Source organism: Micromys minutus (assembly GCF_963924665.1).
Source record: "Micromys minutus genome assembly, chromosome: 22".
Taxonomy (NCBI): Eukaryota; Metazoa; Chordata; class Mammalia; order Rodentia; family Muridae; genus Micromys; species Micromys minutus.
This window is the reverse complement of record NC_137957.1, coordinates 42,772,935-42,796,489: the sequence shown is the minus strand read 5'-3', so window position 1 is coordinate 42,796,489 and position 23,555 is coordinate 42,772,935. Positions and strand designations below refer to the sequence as shown.

Genomic DNA, 23,555 nt, shown 5'->3' with positions numbered 1-23,555 from the left:
AAATCCATAAATATAGATCTTAATACTATATATATAGTATATATACTATATATGTATATATATAAAGTAAAAGTAAAAAAGTACTTACCATTGCTATCCATAGAACAACATATTCATCTATAAAATTATTAAAGTATTGGTCTAAAAATAAAAGACCTGGCCCAATAAAGACAGTGTCTTGAAGATATAGTTCACTTTTTGTCATGTGAGCTATCTATAAAAAAAAAACAAAATAATTTCACTATTAAATTTTAAATATTTTTGCCCTAATTTTTAGGATACAAGAAAGACATTAATTTACTATTAAGGCAATTACATTTCATTTCACATTTGATAAAGGAATACTTAATATAAATCTTATTTATGAAAGGATAGCTTATTAAAAGTTCTAATCTTTAAGCACCTTGATATCAGAAAGTTATAACTGAGTATTATTGAAAAAGGAATTGAATACACTATTAACTCACAGCTTTACCTGCAGCACAAACAGCTATTTGTTATGCTGCTGACACCATAAAAAAAAAACAATACTTTATAAGAAATTGTTCCCAAATTTGTGGGTGAGGACTATAATATTTATATATCATGAATCTTTTATAAAAAGAATTTCTTACACAATTCACAGACCACATGAAGCTCAAGAAGAAGAAAGACCAAAGTGCAAATGCTTCAGTCTTTCTTAAAAGGGAGAACAAAAATATTCACAGGAAGAAATACAGAGACAAAGTTTGAAGCAGACACTGAAGCAAAGGCCATCCAGAGACTCCCCCACCTGGAAATCCAGACAATATTGTGGATGCCAATGCTGACAGGAGCCTAATATAGGTGTCTCCTGAGAGGCTCTGCCAGATCATGACAAATAGAGAGGCGGATGCTCTCAGCCAACCATTGGACTGAGAACAGGGTTCCCAATAGAGGAATTAGAGAAAAGACTGAAGGAGCTGAAGGGGTCTGCAACCCCCTAAGAACAACAATACCAACAACCAGAGCTCCCAGGGACTAAATCACTATCCAAAGAGTACACACGGACAAACTCATGGTTCCAGCTGCATATGTAGCAGAGGATGGCCTTGCTGGTCATCAATGGGAAGAGAAGCCCTTAGTCCTAAGTCTAAGGCTTGATGCCCCAGTGTAGGGGAATGTCAGGGCAGGGAGGCAGGTGGGGATAGGTGGGTGGGGAGCACCCTCACAGAAGGAAAAGGAGGGGGGATTGGATAGGAGGTTTATGGAGGGGAAACTGGGAAAGGGGATAACATTTGAAATGTAAATTTTTTAAAAAGGGGAGAAGAAAAAAGAATTTCTTACCACCAATTTTTGTGCAACTTTAGCAAAGACACATCCAAACATTAATGTATAAAGGCAAGGGTGTTTTTCAAACACATTTGTTGCAGACTTTTTATAGATCATTATTGCCAGTATAATAATTAGTCCTATGTGGAGTCCAGGTGACAAGACACTAGTGCCCTGAAAGATTAAAAAAAGATTACCACTTGTCATCAAAAGGTAATATAAAGCCTGACTGATAGTAAATGTATAAGACCTGTGAATAAAGAAAAATGATATAGTAATGTACTATATCCCCCCCCCACACACACACACATGTTGAAAAGCCCAAGAAAATTACCAGAATGTGTTTTAACCTTCATTTCTTGGGCATTTTAATCTTATTTTTAGTAAGAAAAAAAAACATGATTCTTTGGAATATAATCTTTCTAAAGTAGAGGAAGCAATCAACTCTGGGGACAAACCATATTTACACAAGGCCATGGTCATGATCATGGGAGCTTGGAAGAGGGTCAGGATAGCAATGGGCCAGGCCCAAGGGATTAATCACTAAAGCGACCTGTCAAATAGACATCTTTCTACCAAGGTGTAAATGTAAACGGAAGGTCAAGAATTCTCAAACTGTTTCAAGCCTTAGTAGCTGGAAGTAATTCCAGGGTGTATGCACCCTTTTGTGGCACAGTCAAACCAAGTCTTGGATATAGGGTGCCAATGCTGCATGCCAAGCAGCTACTTGGAAGTTGCTATAAGACAGAATTGAAGATCTGAATTATAAGACTTTTTAAGACAATTTAGGTATTTTATACTCTCTAAACTGCCATTTTTACACAGTGCTGCGGATATTCATATAAAGTACATTTTTCCCAAGTGTTCTTTGTGTAATAGTAGCTTCTGGTCTAGTGGGTTATTATAGGGGCTGGGAATCTATGATTATTTCTGGGTATGAAGCACCAGCCCCAGCAATGAAACACTTGTTAGCTCCAGGAAGCAAGGTCTCTCAGCCAACAAGATACTCTTGTGGAGGAAGGGAGAAGGATTCAATCAAAAGAGGCCATTTCTGTGGAATTATCCACTGACCAGTGACCCTTTGTTTTCTATGACCTGAGAAGAAGAGGCTATTCTCAGGCTACAGGCAGTCAGAGTTATAGTCCTAGAAAGTTTAACAGTACCTGCTCTCTAGGAGAGTAGACAGGAGAAAAAAATACTGCAAACATTTTTTTTTTTTTTTTTGAGACAGGGTCTTATGTAGCCCAAATTGGCCTCAAATTAATTGTTACTGATCCTTGATCCTGCCACCACCTACCAAATGCTGGTATTATAAGCATGTGCCACTAAGCCTGGCTTTGAACATCTGTTTTGTGCAAAGAACTAGAGAATACAGAACATAGCTAGTATATGGCCTCATTCAAGCTTTCTCAGAATCTTTGGGTTTTACAGAAAATGATATGACACAACAGATACTGATTCAAATTTACATATACATGCTCTAACAATAAACAAAACTGACAATTAGATTTTATATGAACTTTTACTAAGTCAAAGGCCATGAATAATTAAGACTGTCAATTTTTATAAAAGTGTTAAAATAAACTTACTTATCCTGTTGGCTATAAAATACTAAAATCATTGACTAGGAAGTGCTCAATTTAACTCTGGTTTCTTTCTACATATAAATTTATATATTCTAAGTCATTAAACTTTCTTTAGTTTAAATCAACTCTTATCCTAAACAAAATGCTGAAATCCCTTTAGCACTGAGACTTACTGTTTATATGTTTTAAGCTAGAATTAACTCTAAATTATACCCAGGACTGTAAAAAGAGACCCTGCCTCAAAAAAAGTTTTAAACCTTGTTCTAAGTAATAATACTATTTTGTGTGTTTTATATATTATGCTCTTCTCTTTAATTCAATTTAAAAAGTCTGCACCCATCCCAGTGTTTGGGAGGGCCAGGCGTGGGAATGTGAGGCCAGCTTCAACTATGTAATGATATCCTACTTGGTTTGTTTTCTAGTTGATAACCCACTATTTTCAGTTAGAAATCACTTCCTAGCTTAAGTTTTACTTAATTCATATTTCAGACATTTAATTAATAATTATTTCTTGGTATATTCTCTATGTGATATTGAATCTTACCAAATCTAATTTTCTTTATTAGAACTCATTCTGTTCCTGTTATTGCTCTATTTTATTACCCATTGTCAAGCAATATTTATTCTCAAGGACCTAAAGCACTGTACTATACGAAGGTCAGCAGAAAAAAAAAACACCTCAAAAACAGTTTTTACAAGTAGATGAGAACCTGTATATCTAAATGAATTTTATAATTTGGTTTTTTATTTGCTTTTGAATTATAAATGGTACCTTAAAATGTTGAGACTATTAATTATAGAAGACATTTGAAACTGTCTGAGAGAGGCAGTTTACAAGTTATTTGGAAAGTTGAAAATTCTTGTAACTAAAAATACTGTATCTTCTGTTTATTACTCTTAATAATTAAATCTTATTCTAGCTAGGGGTGAGAAGTGTGAGGCTGGCCTGGTCTACACAACAAGCTTCAGGGCTCTCAGATCTACTGAGTGAGACCTTGTCTCCCCAAAACAAACAAGCAAACAAACAAAAAAAAAAAAAAAAAAAACAAAACCTAAAATTAACCTTGTTTTAAATCAATAAACGCTTCAAGGACAGAAATTTTGAGTCATAGAACCAAAGAAATTAGAGAATGCTATGGTTTAAAGTCATTCTTAAAAGCCATTTTAACAGTTTTGCAAAAACTAACATCATCTGTATAAGTACTACCCTCTTATGACCAACTATCTTGGAGATAATAAAAATGTACATATCAAAAGTGTCAGAAACTGTTTTCTTTTGGCTCAAAAGTCCCAACTTTTTAAAACAAATATAAATAAATCCACAAATTATGATAGCATACACAAACTAGAAAAAAAATAGACAGCATATGTACTCTGGAAATGAAGTTAAAATTTAAATTCCAAATTATCAGACTAGTTCCTTAACTAGTTTTAATTTCAGTAAAATTTCAATAAAATGTATAAGTCATAAACTAATTCATCTATGAAACCTTTGGCCTTTGGAATCAATCCAGAACTAAGCTCAATTCTCCTCGCTGCTGGTTTGGTCCAGGCTCAAAATGAACGCAGATGGCAGGGGTAAGGCTTACGGTTACTATGTGCAATTATAAAACACTCAAAGAAGAATGTATTAAGTCTAAACTGTTTTAAAAATGCTTTTGTCTAAAACAAACTCTTCAAGATAATTGCTTTCTTTGTCCACTCTTGAGTTTTGAGGCATTTGTCTATCTTTGTCCCGTGTTTCTATTGAAAGGTGATGAGAGTAATGTCTTACTGCAATAGTAGATCCATTCTTGCCAACACCACCATGAAGGATCACATGGAAATAATTTGAACAGGAAAATATTAATCCACCTACAACTCCAAGAACCGGAAAGATCTTCAGTTTTATTTCTAGAAGAGGCATCTTTGGGGGTAGAGGAAACAAGCAAACCGTTAACACAACAGAATTCTCTTCCTATTAAACAGAAAGAAGCAGGACATGATTGTGTACAACAGGCTACCCTGTTCCACAAAACCAAACCTGAGAGCCTACAATATGAACAGGAACTTTTCCGACACTGCTTTCTTTACTAACTGAAAAATTAATCCACCAAACCAGTTCAGTTTGTTTATAGGATTGTAATCAAAGAGTTAGTTTTGCAAGGCTTTAGCTGACTTAAACATGAGAAAGCACTGTTTACTGGAATTTACTAGCTTCTAAAAGGCAGCATCAGAGAAAAGGCAGACACCATGGTCGGCACTGTACATGTGGTAAAAACCATGTGTGTGCATGCAGAAAGACTGTAGTTAAGACCGAGGATTAAACCTCTAGTGATATATTTACCTGTTGGTCAACTGTTGTTCAAGACAACTTCCAAAGGCAGCAAAGGATTTAAAAAACAATAATAATGAATTGCTTGATGCTATTGGCTATTATACTTTGAAAATAGACTTTGAGAAATGATGCCCAAATTTTTGGAAACTAGAGGATAACACTAACTATAGAAAACCTAATTATCACAGTGTGAGATTTTTTTCCCATATGTTTAAGACTCAATTGCAAATTGAAGACAAGTGCACCTGACTTAGTGACTAGAACTGCCCAACTGCTTCTTGGTCCGCATTCAGCAGCCAGCAGATTCAGGTCAGTGGGAGAATGTCCTTGATTCTATTGCTCATATGGGAAAGAGCAAGAATGCCTTGGGGAACACAGGGTTACGACTAGGTTTGATTTCTAAAAATGTGTCTATGTGTTTGATATATGTGCATTGAAGCAGAGGATATTTAGGGATATTTTACTAATTCTATTAAAGTATTTGTAATTTCAGTGCATTTTTTCTCTTTTGTATTAGGAAAATAGAGAGATTTTCTTCTATGCAATAAACATTCATTACAGAAAGAAATGTAATATAAAGATAGCATACAGAATATTAATATTATTATATGAAAGTAAAAGCTTACAAAAGTTCAATGTTAAACAAACTCCAAGGATTTCTAAAGACAGGCAACAATCTAATATCTTCCTGTGTCCGTAAAAAGCATTTAAATATGAATTTGAATATTTAAATTTACCGTATAGTCCCACATCGTTGCTCCTCCAAAAGTAGACAACACAAAGACGATCACTAAAGCTACCTGGATCTCAGTTACATCCACCCTACAGAGAAGAGCCAAAAGCGGAGAGCGTCTGTAAACAAAGGTCCTGCACATGAAGGTGAGTTATCACATACTCTTATGATTAAGGTGCAAACAAACAACACAGACATGGTTTTATGCCTTTATACCCCTCACTGAATTCTGTATCAGCAGACTATGCTGGGTAGAAAAGAACATTTGCTCTCACACAGGTAAAGATCAGTATAGGCAGCTGTGTTGTAAATTACTGTATAACATACATACATTGCAAAGTCACTGAACCTACAGAAATAAGACATTTCCTTTGAGTTATTTAAATTCACTTATATCTCAATCACAGCTTGCTCCCTCCTCTCCAGTCCCACCCTTACAAATCCCTCCCTCCACTGCCCCCTCCCAGTCTTCTTGGAGGGGACACCCAGGTACCTTTATGTAGTACCCAGACATTTATTTTCTACTTGATGTATTTATGTAGTTTAAATTTTTCAAAAGAATTATGTGTTAATCTTAAAAAAAATCACAAAACATTTATAATAATACATACGTAATCACATGACATAAGGCAAAGTGTTTGTTATTGTTGTGATTGATTATTATTATTGGTATGTGAGTGCAGGTTCATGTGGAAGTTACAGGGCAATCTTAGGTGTTAGGCTTCACTTTGTGTCTTGTTTGAAACTAGTCTCTGTCATTTGGGGCTGCATGTGCCAGGCTGGCCAGCCTGCAAATCTCTGTGGATCCTTCTGTCTTCACCTCCCGTCCTACCATGGAAGCACCATGACTAGAGATGACTGTGGCTGTGCCTGTTTGTATGTGGAGCCAGGGAATCCGAACTCAGGCCCCATGACTGTGCAGCAAACCCACTGAGCCACTCAGTATGTGTGTATGTTTGTTTGTATGTATGTATGTATGTATGTATGTACATACATATCTGTCTATCTATCTATCCATCCATCCATCCATCCATTCATCCATCCAACCAACCATCCATCCATCCATCCATCCATCCATCCATCCATCTATCTATGTGTATGGGTGTTTTGTCTTCATGTATGTAATATGCACCATATGTTTGTCTAGCGCCCACAAAGGCCAGAAGAGGGTGCTATAGCCCTTGGAACTAGAATTACAAATGGCCGTGAACTGCAAAGTGGGTGCTAGAAACCAAGCTTGAGTCCTTTGGAAGAGCAGCCAGTGCTCTTAACTGTTAAACCATCTCTCCAGACTCACCTAAGGCAAGTTCTTAAACATTTAAGTTAATTTTATGAGTGAAGTAGAGGGAAATCTAACAGCTTTCCTTATTAAGTTACCAGTGCCATAACTTTTTGGTTTCTACAGATACTTTGTTGTTTCATATATAGACATGTTTAAATTTCTCTCAACAAAGACACTAATAAAGCTTCATGAGTCCCCCTAGCTTATGCTCCTTAGAAACTGTTAAACTCTTCTGTTCTGATATGGAAGTTGGAAGACTGAAAAATCTGTCTACACCGATGCTCTCTTCCTCTCTTCATAGGTGCCAGTTAATTTACTAGAGTCTAGCCTTTGGTCCCATTATTCTACTGAAGTTTTTTAAATAAACGGCTTTTTTCAGTGCTGGAGAGGATTCCAGGTCCTTCCACATGATAGGCAAGTATGCTACCATTGAGTCACATCCCCAAACGACTCTCAATTACTCAGAGGTTCATTTTCAGTGATTATCTTGCATAACCTGCCTATAATGTTTAAGATGAGAGTCATTCTCTCCTTTTTGAACTACTTTGCTAGATTCTGACTCTGTTCTACTGTGACTTTTTATCTTGCTAGGTGTCTGTTGAAGGTTGGTTCTCATGCTTTGACTCAATAGGAAATCTGTGTCCAAACACTAGCAGTCTTGTCCCCAATTGGTTCTTGATCGATTAATAAAGATGCCAGCAGCCAATGGCTGGACAAAGGGAGATGGGGTGGAACTCTTAGAGTTATGCAGGCTAGGCCGCAGTGTGGAAAGGGAGAAATTGCCATGAGGCAGTGGGATAAAGCCAACCAGCCATTCCATCTGAGAGCAAATGGAGGATATTCTTATTCAAACTACCACACTATTTGTATAATAGCCCTAAACATGCTTCTGACATTTTGTATTATGTTTGTGTGAAATCAGCACTGATAATTATAATGCCAAACAAATGATTGGCTCTGAAAATGTTGAAGATGCTCTATGTCCTCCAATATCAGATAATCAAGATTTACTCTCTAGGTAAAAATAAATAAGCATATCTATCTCATTAGAATGCAAATCTGCTTTTGTCTTCATTGCCTAACTTTTTGTATAGTATTTTGCCAGCATTTATACCCATGTGTCATTTGCAGAAGGGAAAGGTTCAGTCTCTGGAACTGGAGTTACAGATAGCTATGAAGAGCTATGTGGGAATAGAATCAGGTCAGAGACACCTCTCCAATTCCATTGCTTTTGTCTTTAATAAACCAAACACATTTGTGTATTTGTTTAAAAATAAAATTCCTCATGATTGTTATCAGTAAACATTTTTATTCCTTTTATAAGCTCATATACTATATTCCATATAGTCATTTCTCAGGAATAAAGGAATTGCGAGCAGAAATAGCTTAAGCAGTCCTGTTCTAGAGCAAATCTTCATGCTCCTAAGATACTGGTTCCAGAATTCTATCTGCAACTTTATATCTTTTCAACAACTTTATCTCTAATTAAGACTGTCTTCTGACATGCTAAATCCAGATCTCCAATTTACATTTTTCCCCTAAATTCAGTTTTTCTGTCTACCTACTTTACATCTTTGCTTTGATACCTGTCTTTAGATATGAGAGGAATAATAATTTCTTAGCAAATATAGTAAACGTAGGGATTTGTTTTTTTGAAAAATATGGAAGAAAACTTCTTGACTGGGCTATTTGGGGGCACAGTTAAAGGAATACAGTGGACTTACTCTTAACACACAAATGAAAATGTGAACAACAACGTTCAGTATTTGCAACAGCAATGGCGAGCAAATACAGACTTGCAGCTAGCTGGGGATTGGTCGAAGTGAACACACTGATGTCATATGTGGTACTTTACTGAAGGAAGGAAGAGGAATGTTAACATCTAAGAACCCAGCATGTTAGATGAGCTATCAATTATTTGGAGGTGGGTTGTTTTGGTTTTTTGTTTTTTTGTTTTTTTTTTTTTTTCCTTTGGGTGGGGGGCAGGAATTAAAGTGATTTCCCAATGCCTGTATTAGAACAATTGACTATCCTAGAACAGCTGACTACCTACGACACTTATGACTCAATATCTGTGTTGTGGTATTTTCAGTATCAGTCATATGTGACCTATGCACACTGCCATGGGTTTTAACTAGTGACTAGAGCAGCTAGAAAAGTAGGTCAATATCAAGGAATGACCTTTCTTTAGATGAAAGCAAAGAACATATATGAGAAATGAGCTTCACCATATGTTTTTAGTTAAATTTATGTTAAACTTTGTCCTATGTCCATGTCATTTAAGAACATATTAGGCACAGGTATATGCTTATATAAACACATACAAATCCTCAACAGACAGCACAGCATCTGTTTGTGTGCTAACAAAAAGATGTCTAAGGGGCTGGAGAGATGGCTCAGTGGTGAAGAGCACTGACTGCTCTTCCAGAGGTCCTGAGTTCAAATCCCAGCAATCACATGGTGGCTCACAACCATCTGTAATGGGATCTAATGCCTTCTTCTGATGTGTCTGAAGACAGCTACAGTGTACTTATATATAATAAATAAATATATAAATAAATAAATAGGATGTCTAAGGAGGAGGTACCCAAGGTATATGTACTAAGCAGCATGTAGCTCTAGCATCTATTGGGTGTTCACCTGTCTCCCATAGCCGAGTCTTTGGATCATCTGTTGTTGGTGACTACTGTTGGGGGAGAGGGGGATTCTCTCTTTTAGAATATATAATAATTTGACCAAAAAAATCACTTTTAGATATTGCATGGTGGTCCGTGCCTTTAATCCTAGCATTTAGTTAAGTCAATTGGATATTAATGAGTGTGAGGCCAGCTTTGTCTACATAGTGAATTCCAGGCCATTCAGGGCTGCATATATAACCTTATCTAAAGTTTTTTTGGTTGTTTTATTTAAAATTCTTCAACAACAACAACAAAAACCCATAGATTCAACATCATATTATTTTATGAGCCCAATACTGTTAGGTACTATATATCCTTTTAAAAAAAATTTGGTATAATAAATAAATAAAAATTATTTTTTCTATCCTTATTTGAACTAGTAAGTCTGAGAAGATTGGAAGAAAAAATATTGTCAAATAATATAACTATAGAGGACAGAAGAAAATATTATTGTTAAATAATGTAGCTATGACATGCAAGATACTAAATCAGTTGGAGGTATGGCTCATGGATATTCTGATAAATTACAAGAATTTTAATTACTGAACACAGCTTTGTCTTTGTAATATGAACAGATACCATTATAGATTATAAAAATGAATGTGGTTGCATCATATAATGTAGAACTTAAGAAACATGCTTACCTTCCAAATCTCAACACTCCTGAGACATAAGTCTGCCAATGAGCACAAAAAAACATGAACATCCCAACGAAAGAGCAGAAAAACAACCAGTCAGGATGTGTTCCTAGGCGAACAGCAATTGAAGCGCCGATGGCCATAAATACTAAAAAAAAAAACAATTTTAGAAACAGTTAAGAAATAAACCCCAAGTACTGAGTTAATTTGCTTAGAAATATGGTTTTAAGGGACATAATCTTGGCATTAAAATACAATACGTTTTTAAGAAATTTTTTTACAATGCAAAATTCAATTTTTGTTTGTTTATACAGATTTACATATGGAGGACAAAGGACTGCTTAAGAAGAAGATAGTAGGTTAAGACTAGCATGGACCATTTAGTGAGGCCCTGGGTCAAAACAGTCAAAGGACCTGGTAGACCAGTAGACTGATAGGCAGTGGTAGACCAGTTGCCTAGCAGGCAGGGAGCTCCAGTTTCAACTGAGTCTCAAAACAAACAACAGTAAGATGAACTCAGCTGTAGGGTGGGTCAGGCTGCCTGAGTGAGGAAGGTACGTTTCTGAGATCTACCCTAGTTCATTTTATAGGCAGACTTTTATGGAGGGGACAACTGTTCTTGAGTTAAAAAGCTCAAGGAGGGGACTCCAGGAATGGACCGTGATTTTCACCTCTCCTGTCTTTAGATGGACTTTTCAGGATGTGGCATGGCAACAGGCAATTTTGCAAGACTACAGATATGGAAATAGAATTGTGCTTAAGCACAGGGTAGTGAGGGGTCATCTTGGTCCTAGTCAGGTTTAGCATGTAACTCTGTGGCTGTAGCAGCCACTTGGAGGAGACCCTGCAACTGCCTTTCTGCTCTTTGCTTAGATGTCCATCAAGAAAGGTTGTCTTTTTAACCTTAAGGAATTGAAGAGGGACAAAGTTCCACCCTCCATAACTACTTCGGTTGACACTGTGCTATTGCCCCTGTATATTGAGGAGGAGGATTTTAGCTGTCCGACCCAAGGGGAGTTGGAGGCAGTGCATGCAGGAGCAAGCTGGAAGGCCTGCAAGATCATTTTAACACAAAAGAAAATTTCAAACACACATTTAAAATATGCTAGGCAAAACTGATCCCAAATATATATCTCTGCAAAACACTGACAACTCAAATAGCTCAGATTTCTAAGGTTTTTATGCTGTCATTAAAAAAAGGGAGGAAAAGCAAAAACTTCATAGATTTACCTGTGGAAAGAGAGTCACAACCATGATCAAACAGTTCCCCTAAAGGAGAGCAGGAATTTGTCCTTCTGGCTTGTTTCCCATCAATGGCATCCAGTGACTGGTAGATAAAGAGTCCCAGGGCACATAAAAGGTATGTCCAATATGGTGCCTACAAAGAAATATGACTGACAAGAATGAAAAAACATAATGCTAAGTGCCGAGTAGCTTCAGACTCTGCACTAGATGCCAAGTCCCTGGCTTCTCTAATATTCCCTCACTTTATAACCCGCACTTGTATGATATTTTTCAAAAAGTTTGCCATAAGACCTTTAAGGCAAACAGCAGAACTGTCTGTGTCTGCTCATGATAGAGATCGCAGACTGGATTTATTCTCCCATCCTGAGATCTGAGAGAAGGAAGCAGGCAACCCCGTGGCTGCTCTGCTGTCATTTCCAGGCCACAGCACAGGAGTGGGGACATAAATGAAGCCCATGGTCTGTATTGAGAAGGGCAGAGCTGAGAAAATGGAGGGAACCAGAATCTATACAGCAGAGAAGCCAGGAGGCAGCTGTGCTGAGGGAAGCTCAGGCTCCAAAAGGCTACTCCCCAGTCTCTGGCTAAGAACTGACCTGTGCCTGAACAAGACAAGACAAGGGCAAGAAGTCCCAGGAAGTGAAGGTCAAACTCTTCTCAGATCACACACAGAGCTGGGGAGAAGTCATGTTCCCATCAGGCAAAAAGACCTTGTGATGTGTGGGGACACAGAACAGGTCTTAGAAGGGTACTACCCTGGAGCCATCAAAATTAGCCCTGGACCAGGGAGTTTCTAGACATCTCTAATAAAACCTAAAAGACAGACTTTAAAACAGCAATTCCCAACCTGCGGTTATGACCCCCTTAGGAGCTGAATGACCCTTTCACAGGGGTCGACTAGGACTCTCAGAAACCAGACATTGACATTATGATTCATAACAGTAGCAAAATGACAGTTATGGAGTACCAAGGAACATAAGTTTTTGGCTGGGGGTCACCACAGCATGAGGAACTGTATTAAAAGGTTGCAGCATCGGGAAGGCTGAGAACCACTGGCTTAGAGGATCTAATTAATTCCCCACAACTTTACTGCAACCAACACAGAGCACATCTGATAGGGAAAAATTCAAAATACAAACACACAAGGCTTAGCACCCAATCAAAAATTAGCCACACAAGCAGCAGAAGAGGACACAGAGGAGTAAAATCAATTAGAACAATGACATTCAAGAATGTAAGAAATAATAGGAACAGCAGATCAGATATTAAGAAAGTGGTTGCAAATATGCTCCATAATTTTAAGAAGGTAGAAAAAATTTACAAAAGAAAAAAATGGAAGAAAAGACATAAAGAGAAACTCTAGAAGTGAGAAGTGTAGAATCTGATCTGTAAAACACCTTGGTGTGTTATTTTACATTAGACACTATGCAAGGAAAGATCCGTGAACTGGCAGATAGACTAGATGGAAACTATCCAAAACACTGCACAGGGACTAAAAGTACCAGTACTTGACACAGAACTGCCCCAGGGAACAGAAAAGCACTTACGTGGATGTGCTTCTGAGAGAGTAGGGATAGGCAGGTCATAAAAAATGTTGGGAAACAATGACTGAAATATGAAACTTATAAACCTACATAATATGAGAAGCTCCACAAAGTCCACACAGAATAAATAGTTTTAAAACCAACCAAAGCAACACTCAACACTTGAGATACTAATATAGGAGGATCATGAGTTCAAGGTTCACAGCAAGCTCTAGACTAGCCTAGGTGATACTGCAAGATTCTATTTCATTCCCCCACACATACCATGCATACGCATGTACAAGCTCATATTCCACTATTACTATTATTATTATCATTATTATTATTATTTTGGAAGAAGAGGAGGAGGAACAATAAGACCATGAATATCATTTTAAAAGCCATAAAGAAAAAGATACATTCCATACATTCTATAACACACACACACACACACACACACACACACACACACACAAGAGGAAGAGACCCGTTGCTCATCAATTTTCAGATAAATAAATGTACAGCAGGGTTTCTGTAAGGTTTTGGTCCATAGTTGCTTGGTCACATTGTTTCTTATCTGGGAGTAGGGGTGGGGGAGCGCGCTAGTAGGAAGCTCAAGGCAGACCAAAACAGTCGACCTCTTATCCAGTAGAAGGCATATAAGAAGGAGGTGTTCAAGGACATACCCATTGGCTACTCCTTCCAATTAGACTCACTTTGCAACCCTCCCCTCAAAAATGATTCACCAATGGGTTAATGCTTTATGAACTGAGATCTCTCAAAGGCCTACTACTTGCTACCAAGCTTTCTGGAGTCGTTGGGGGAACATTTTAAACTCAAGTCCCAGGCAGCCAGCCTAGAACTGTACACGTAGAAGAAGGAAAAAGCACAATTGTTAAAGAACTAGGATCTTAAAGGTGGATGTGCATTTGGTTTCTTGGCTCTGCTACATAATGACCATGTGACCTTGCTTAGACAAGTCATTTATCCTCTGATGTTCTGGTTTTGAGACAAGGTCTCACTGTGTATCCAGGCTAACTCTGAAGTCACAGTGACCATCCTGCCTCTGCCTTCCAGGTGCTAGGACTAATAGGTGTATAGCCCTAAAAGAATCCGGTTATATCAAGATAAGCTGCAGGATTACCTCGCCCGTAAAGCGGGATCAACAAAGGCTCTATCTGATAAGAAAACTGTTATCACTCTTTCTACAGAACCTGGCCACCAGTAAAAGCCCGATAACGTTAGCTGCTATCATTGTTTGCCTATTTCTTGCAGCAAATATACATTTTAAATATCAACCTGTGCATGGTTTATGGTGATTCTACAAATAGCCAAGTCAACCCAAATCTACTCCTCAATCTTCCTACTAGTAAACAGAACGTTGCTTTGGATAAACTATATAAAAATCATAATTTGTTACTAGTAGACTCCTGACACCAGTGATCACGCAGCTGATTATCCTGCTTTTCCATTTTTAAGGGTTGCTTTTAAGACTGGGCCTCTCTCCATTCCTGACTGGCCAGGGTACTCACAGGCTCGCCTTGGATGTCCTAAGCTTTCTCCCTACATTCTCCACCTATGCTTCACCTAGAAAGAAATCAAAGGACACACCACACCGGTCACGATACTCCATGCTAAAACACACCTTCTACATAGGTTTTGCTTTCCAGTTGCAGTATGGTTCGTGTTTATAGGACTGTTGGCATCTCAAATACAGACATTTAAGAAACTAACAGGGGCCTGAGAATCTGTAAGAATACTCTGACTTGGCAGCAGTGAGGTAAACAAGCACAGGTCTAGAATCCTCTAGTTAATGAGGATGGAATTTAGTCAATCGTCCAGCTGTTTCTTTGAATAAATAGCCAACTGGCATCTTAGTTCTTTTCATTTTCAGTTACCTGCATGTGTGTCTGTTGGCGTGTATGTCACATGTGTTTGGATGTCCGTGAAAGCCAGAGGTGTCTAGTCTCCTGGAGCTGTAGTCCCTGACTTGGGTGCTGGGAATCGAACCTGAGTCCTCTGGAAGTGAAATGCACGCTCTCCCTCACTGAGCCACCCCTCCAGCCAGTCAATGGGCATTTAAAATGTGTAATTTAAATGAATGGAAACAAATGGCAAAGGCTTTCTACTTCAAACCTTTCTTTAGACCTTTAAGAGCACATATCAGATGTTCTTAATGATAACTTGACGGGCAAAACTGCATTATTGTAATGAGAAATGATAATCTCGAAAAGACAAGTGGTGCTTTTAACATGAGAATTTGAGATTTCTACTGCTACTCTTCCCATTTGTAATATATTTTTTAAAGATTTATTTATTTTATGTATATGAGTACACTGTTGCTATCTTCAGACACACCAGAAGAGGGCATCAGATCTCATTACAGATGGTTGCGAGCCACCATGTGGTTGCTGGGAATTGAACTCAGGACCTCTGGAAGCGCAGTCAGTGTTCTTAACCACTGAGCCATCTCTCCAGCCTGTAATAGTTTTTTTAATTTAAAAAAAATCAGTTTATTTTTCATTTTATTTTATTTATTAGAAGGAGCTCGAAAAGAGACATAATAATCAGCCAGTGCAGACCAAAAGGTATTTTAATATTCAATGTATCTAGGCGAAAACGAGAGAAAAGAAAACCTTTTCTTACAGAGAAAGCCAGAGGGTAGTAAATCAGCTGTTTGTTATCTGAGTTTCGTAGAGAGAGAAACCTCACAGATACCCAGATATTAGTACTTTAAGAATCCCGAAGAAAACTGTTTCATCAGAAAACCAAAAAAACTTAGACTTCCCTTGGCTTTCAGCCGCACTGAGCAATGAGTGTTAAGCAGTAGCTGCATGTGCCATGTACGTTCTGGAAAAGCACTGGAGAGAAGACCAGACTGTTGAACTGTAAGCACTTGAACCTTTTCCATGTGTGAGGCAGGCACTTTAACTCACATACATGGTGCGCACAAAGCAGAAACCAGCAAAGGGGGAAAAACCAAGAGTGTCACATACACAGGCTTGGACGGAAGGAATGGAGTCCTCTGTGGAACGTCAGCCAGGAAGAAAATGGCGACTTGACTTAGTGAGGGCTTACCACCACCTCTCACTAAATCACAGAAAGGGCTATGAGAAGGGAGGTGGTCGGTGCCTATAAGGCCGTCCACAGAGGCAACACTGAGCCCTACTGATGGAGAAACAAGAAGACAAAGAGGAACTGGGGAACAAGGGACTTCCTAAGAACGAGGGCCCTGGGTTGTAGGGTAACTGGATTATTGCTGTCACTGGTGTGCATGTTCCCAAGCAGGTTCAGAGGACACCAGTGCATCCTCAAACAGGAGGCCCCGCATGCTTCCACGCTGTAAGTCCTGCCAGAGACTAAAGTACAGAGAAATAAGACTCCAGGAGCCCACAGAGGCAGTGTTCTTTCCTAAACAGACACCCTTATCATAAAGCTAACTCTACATTACAACACATCCCCTTATCAGAAGTCAGGGCGTGTGGAGGGAAGTTAGACACCGAGAGATAAGAGGGAGAGTATGTGTCAATTGTCTTTGGTAAAGTTAATCGTGAGCTGAGAGAACTCTTAGAGTTTAGATCACTGGCAGTCAGGTCCTAAATCCTTTTCCCCCTCTGAAACCTCATGATCCAAGCCTATACTGTGTTTCTCATGGTCTTACCAACCCCCGCCAGAACAGCCCAATACACTACACCATTCTGGGTCTTCTCCAGTTCTAAAGCCTTTGAACCATGATCAAGTTCACTAAGATAATGGCTCCTCTCCTTGGTGCTGGTCTTCCATAGTTGTTAACTTTCTTGTTGTAGCAGAATGTATGACACAGATTCAGAGGAGAAGGGTTTATTTTGGTTTGGGTGGTGAGATACTCCACCGGGTGGGCAGGCACTGTAAGGGGTTATGAGAACTCTGGCCACACCAGCCACACAGCCAGGAACGGAGCAACGAATGCTGGTGTTCACTGTGATTCCCTTTTCTATCCAGTTGCCCATGAAACACTGCTTCCCCACATTCAAGAGTCTCCGCTCTTCACATAACCCCTCTGGAAATATTCTCAGACACACTCCAAAGACCCCGAAGATCCGAAATCCTGTTGACCAGTTAGATTAACCAACCACGCTAGAACAGGCAATACCCCAAGGGTCTTCTGAAATGGAAATTTAGGAAACACTAGAACTGTCGTTCTCTATTTTCCGGATTTTTATATTTAAAAAAAGATCTCTTTGCTTTAAATGGCCCTGGGTGAACTGGCACATGCCAAGGGGAGTCACAGAGTCACCCTACGTGAGCTATGAGAGTCTAATAGTTTCCACACCTCAGACAGCATCTGCATGAGAAGGGAAACAAGAGACAGGCTGTGTGTGTGTGTGAAGGATGTGATGCTGCTGGAGGCGGCTTGACTCCCTGTCGGGTGAGTCTCTGAGTTCTGGAAGAGCAGTCGGTGAGCTTAACTGCTGAGCCATCACTCCAGCCCCAGTCTCTGTTTTTTTTTTTATGATTTATTTATTTATTTTATGTATGAGTACACTGTCACTGTCTTCAGACACACCAGAAGAGGACATCGGATCCCATTACAGATGGCTGTGAGCCACCATGTGGTTGCTGGAAATTGAACTCAGGGCCTTTGGAAGAGCAGCCAGTGCTCTTAACCACTGAGGCATCCCTCCAGTCTGAGTCTCTGATTTTTTTTTTTTTTTTTAACAGAACTTGTAGCTTCTCCAGTAGACTGCTATCCAAGCTCAGGAAAACAGACCTATTAGAGATGACTAAATGCCTCGCTTCTGTAGCTTCTCTATGTGCCTGGGAGGTGTGAAAGCACTCTGCTGTGGGCTGGGGAGACAGCTCGGTGGGAATCAGTTGGCCAAGGTTCTCACATAAAAAGACAGGTGAGTTGTTTATAATCCCTGTGCTGGGGAGGCAGAGACAGGAAACCCTTAGGGTTTACTGACCAGCCAGCTTAGTCTAACTGAGCCCTCAAACCTAGTAAGAGATCGTGTCTCAAAAGAACAAGATGTGGGGGGGGGGGCGTTAGGAAAATTACTACTGGAGATCGACTTCTGTGCACTCGAATGCATACACACAGAAATCAGGAAAACTCTCTCACACACTGTTTATTGGGAGCCTGTGACAAGCAGGGCACTTCCTTGTTCCCAAAGGCAATTTTCCTCCAGGGCAGGTGAATGGTCAGGAAGGAGGACATCCTTGGCCAAATAGAACAGCCCCAGGGGTTCGCTGGTTTCCCTCTGGACTCCTGGCCTCAGCTCAGTTTACACACCAGCACTGAGTTGAACACGCCCATTTATATGAAATATGGCAGCTAGGAGCAGGGGCAAAGACACTCTTACACCATGAAGGTGCTCAGCCAGGCGCTCCAGGACCAAGGGTTTGCAGATCTGAGAAGTCCTTTGGAAGGTAGCCTTTCTTTCTCTCTTTGTTTTGAAGAGTCCTGGATTACTTTCCCCATCTTTGGGAATTCTGGGGTTCTTGTTGAAATGCTAAGAGGAGCTGAGGAAAAGAAGAAGGCAACTCCCACCCCAAATCTACTATTAGTATATCAAATGCATTAGACAGATGCCCAATAAATGTTCTGTTCTTTAATTCAATAAAATGAGAGGGGTCAGCGATTATGCCCTGGCCTAATGAAGCAAGAGCAGAATGTATAATCCTTCCTATATATCACAATGTCACACGCTGTCAATACTCAGTGTAGGCTTCTATGAGAGGAACGGCATATTCCTTAGAAATGAACTAGAGTGAAGTCACCATCCAACGGAAACAAATCACAAAAGAAAACTGACCCCTGAAAAGGCCTCTTCTGGACACATCTGGAAAGTGTTAGGAGGCAGGGGGCACCTCAGCTGCAGGATGGCTGGAGACCTCTGCTCCCAGGTGCCAGAGAGCAACATTAAATCCTGGGCCATAGTTCACTTCACCCCAGTTTCTTCCCTACTTGTTGAACTTTTTTCACCTTCTGTCAGATGGGAATTACGGTTTCTTTTAGTAAGAGAAGTGCCTCCATTACAAGATTCCTGTCTTAAGTAGCAGTGCTTGACAAAGTATTGAGCTGGTTAAAATAATAATAATAATAATAATAATAATAATAATAATAATAATAATAATAATAATAAACAAACAAATAAATAAATAAGAGGTGATGAAAAGGAAATACAGATCCCAAAGAATTAAACCTAGTTAAAAAAATATGAATGTGTATAGTGCCCTTGAAAGAATCACTAATGTGAATGTAAACACACAGATTAAGGAGGGGAGAAAATATCAACGCAAATAGGTAAAAGGGTATTATGCCACAATTGATATTAGCCATTAAAAAAAAAAAGGTCAGAAAGTATTTTGTAGTAGAGAACGCTACTGAGCTGGGGCTCCCCATATTCCCTTTTGCTCTTCTGCACCTCCATAAACCTTTGGATAACAAGAAGCCCTATCTGTTATTAACTTCCAGAACTCAGATGACTTTTGCACCCCTCTTCCTTGGTAACTACTGGAAAGAGGAGGTGCAAGTTTGTTGGCAATGCTGTGGAGCGCACACACCCTGGCTAGCCCACACTGCTCACCCTGGCTTCACTACCCCCTTCACTCCATGGAGACTCCCCTAGGAAGGAAAATAGATTTCCAAGGAACTAACTCAGCTCCTTCAGGGATGCCTTTCCCATAAACCTGATTCCTTACTACCAATGCTTGTTTATTCTCCTAAACACTGGTACCTCGGTGGCTAGGAACAAGGATATTTGATTCTGGTAACCCTAGAAGCCTGAAGCTAGAACTAGCTTTGAATCACCAAGTTATCAGACATACACTTGAAATAAGTGCATTCAATAGGCTCTGGGACCGTGTTATGTCCTAAGAACTTATAATTCTACTTCAGCAAGAGGAGCCAGGGACTGGATCCCAAGGATCATATTTGAAAAGGCTTCATCGAGGTGTGTGTGGGGTGGGAGGAGGAGTTCTACCCAACTACTAACATGTGCGGATGCTCAGACCAAACAGGCCAATATATACTCCAAGAATCCTGAACTGGATGGGAGCTGAGGAAGCCATCTCAAGATTACACTGTGCTGTTTCGCTCAGGCACCCAATTAGCAAACACGATGCAAGACACTGGGTGAGCAGTTGAAACCTGGTAGGGCTGTCCTGCCCAGTAGGATTACACATAACAAAAAGAAACGGAGACTTTCTACTGGAGAGCCACAGCAGCAGAAACACAGCTGTCTGGTTCGGAATCTTAGTCCCCAATTTAGAAGCTCTATAATCCTGGAAGAGAACTCTTGCCTTCCTTAATCTATGAAATGGGGATAGTAACTATCTTCGTCATCAGACCAGGAGACTGAGTTAACAGAACAGCTCTGAACAGTGCCTGAGAGACAGTAAACAGCCCGTGGCTGTTAGTTACCACACACTCAGGATTGTGGGAGTCCCGGAGACTGAGTGGTTGATTTGACTTAGAAGAAAAGAGTTCATGGGGTGGTAGTGTTAGGGGAGACAGAGCTAGAACTGGACACTGAAAGGCAGGTAGGTAATTGGTAAGTGAAGGAGGAAAGGATGAGAGGAAGAATCCCTGCCATAGCAAACTGCACCTTAGGAAGCTCCCTAAGCAGAAAGGATGGTCTGCAAAGAACTTTCTGACCCCTTTCCCTTTGCTCCCAATCACGTTCTAGAAGTAAGTGCGTAGCTTCTGAGTTCTAGTGCAGCCTGATCAACCAAGTGTGCCCTATTCCAAAATTAAAAATTACATGTAAAACCTGCTGGAGCTAACCTAAGCTCCGAGGCAGAGCTTTCTTGGCTGTCCCATTGAAGGCCCTGGTTCAGTCTCCATGAAATTCCAAAACCACCAAGCTGGGTTAACCTCACTTAACCTCTGCGGACTTCGGTTTCCTCTTATGAAAATATGCCACTGTTACTTCAGGCTGGCAAGAAGAAATTCCAAGACGGCGGGCGGCAGGAAGGCCAACCAACCTCCTCAGGTTGATACGAGTAAAACCTAGAACAAATGTGAGCGCCCTTCACATACATACTTGCATCCTAGAAAACACCAGTGTTTTCACACACACCACAAACTCAACCCAAAGCATGTATCCTTCACAGCTGGATCAACTTGGCCCTAAATTTTATCAAGCTAAGCCATCTATTAAAGCAAAATGACCAGAAACTATTCTCAGAACACATTAGAAGCTACATCTTATTAAAACAAAACAATGTGGATTCTACAATGTTGTTCCTCTTCTCACTTAGGCCACTTAGAAGCAAATGCAAGATCCAGTGACAGAGACTTTACACATTGTCATAGGTTATCTACCATTTACCCCTCAGCCCTTTTACCTGGGCCATTCTGGCTTTACACATGTCTTAAGTGCTTGCTAGGGCCTATCATATCCTCTTTTAAAAATGAGTCTAAGAAAATAAGGTAATCACAAATTTATCTCATCCACAGGTCCCCTTCCGCCCCAGGCCCTAGGCCTCGCTTATCCATTCTGCTGATAACATCAGCGTTAACAGCTTAATTGGACGTTGCCAGAAACACCCAAAGACCGTTAGCCAAATCTAAGCCCAAATCAAAGCTAAATTTTATTGTGCATGCTTCCCAGCACTGTTTATCAACTGTGTGTTTTTCATGGGTTGAGAGAGAGTTTTATTTTGTTGAGTGAAGTGCAGGGCCCTACCATTATCTGCACGGATCATTCGCTCCTGGAGGCTGCCTTGTAAAATTGGCCCGGCAGACATTTCTATTTTCAACACGGGAAAACAGATCGGGTAAGTCTGCCATGGTGGAGGCTGATGGGGAGCCAAGTCCTTCACTAGCAGGCCTGCCAATCCTTCCATCCTGATACAGTGCGCCTCTGGGGGTTCGGAAACCAGAAAAATCCCAAATAGCTTCGTGCTTTCAGGTCACACGGAAACAAGTGACAGACAGCCATCAGCAGGCCAGAGCTCTAAACGGCGGGCTCCACTAAGCTCTTAAAAAAGAAGTTTTTTCTTCGATGCATGGACTATTGCTACTGAGTTGCTGTTATCCAACCTCGACGCTCACATTTGTGCCCGATCTATATTTACACGTAATTCTGGAGGGAGCGTACAGAAAGTAATGTCACGGGATCTGCAGAGTAATGCTATCTTACATAGTGTGTCAAAGCTCTCTCCCTTGATTTTATGCCCTCTGTACCCAGCCCGGGGAACCACTTCCGACCACCACTGTACAGAGCCAAGTCACTTAATATTCTTATAGGTCATATATAATAACAACCAACAAAACGTGTTGGCTTTTATAATCTGTAAGTCTAGATGACTGTAAAGGACCATCACCTACATCCTGCTTGTTTTTTTTTTTTTTTTGTTTTTTTTTGTTTTTCGCGAAAAAGTCAATGAAGCAACGAGAAAGTTGCCGTCCAGAAAACAACTTATCTTTGATCAGAGCTGCTAGTAATTTCAGGATCACTAGGCACCACCTTTGAGAAACAAGAAAATTGTAAAGTGCTAAAGGGCATCTTGGCCTCACCCAACCCATCCACGCCAGTATGGGGGATGTGGGTGTTTAATCCCCAGTGTGCGGAAAAACGGGCCGGTGGTCCCGTGGCCCCAGGGATGAAGTGGGCAGACACAGGGCAGGGGCAGTGACCTTGACAGCCCCCTCCAGGGAAGCTCAGAATGGTCACAGGATTGGAGTAATGGCGAGGCGGTCTCTAGGAGCCCCCGGGGAGGCTGAAAATAAACACCACCACCACCGGACAGCGGGCTGGTCGCGTCCGCACCTCCCTGCTAGACCTCGAGGATGCTTCGCTACACGGGGTCTCCCCGCTCCACTGACGCCTAGAGTGGGGCCGGCTCCGAAGGAGGCCGGCCCAAGGGCCCCGGGGAACAGTACCGGCGGGCGGCCAGCCCTACCTCCTCCGTGACCGTGGGGCAGTAGAAGATGAGCACTAGTGTGGTGACCAGGTTGACGGCGAGGCCGATGAGGGTGATGGTGTTGGGGGCCATCCAGAGCGGGATCCATTGGAGCAGCCAGGTCCAGTATAGCTGCAGCGGCGGCTCGAACAGCGACTCGCCCACCGCGCTGTAGCGGTGTTCCTCCAGCCGCCTCAGCTGCGCGGCGCTGAGCGGCTCCCCTAGCGCCTTCACCCATCGCGGCGCCGGCCTGGCCCCGGCGCCCGCCGCCATGGCCGCCTGCGGGGCCCGCCGCGACCCAGCGCAGCCCGCGGCCCGCGCGGGGGGCGGGGCGGAGAGAGCCGAGCGAGGGCACTGCGGCCGGGCCAGCTCCGC

The 23,555-nt window shown here is 40.8% G+C and overlaps 1 protein-coding gene across 2 annotated transcripts in view; it reads right to left on the bottom strand.

The window, feature by feature from the left end:
- CHPT1 (choline phosphotransferase 1) overlaps positions 1–23,555 on the bottom strand; it is a 27,559-nt gene extending 4,004 nt beyond the window's left edge. For both annotated transcript variants that reach the window (XR_013975501.1, XM_080935882.1), the window contains exons 1-7: positions 23,181–23,555; positions 11,755–11,902; positions 10,531–10,672; positions 5,931–6,015; positions 4,651–4,782; positions 1,306–1,464; positions 89–214 (exon numbers count right to left, since the gene is read on the bottom strand). Coding sequence is in view for 1 of the 2 variants with exons in the window: in XM_080935882.1 (XP_080792008.1) it covers positions 89–214; positions 1,306–1,464; positions 4,651–4,782; positions 5,931–6,015; positions 10,531–10,672; positions 11,755–11,902; positions 23,181–23,453 (1,065 nt within the window). In the remaining variant the exon portion in view is untranslated. The remainder of the gene's footprint in view (positions 1–88; positions 215–1,305; positions 1,465–4,650; positions 4,783–5,930; positions 6,016–10,530; positions 10,673–11,754; positions 11,903–23,180) is intronic.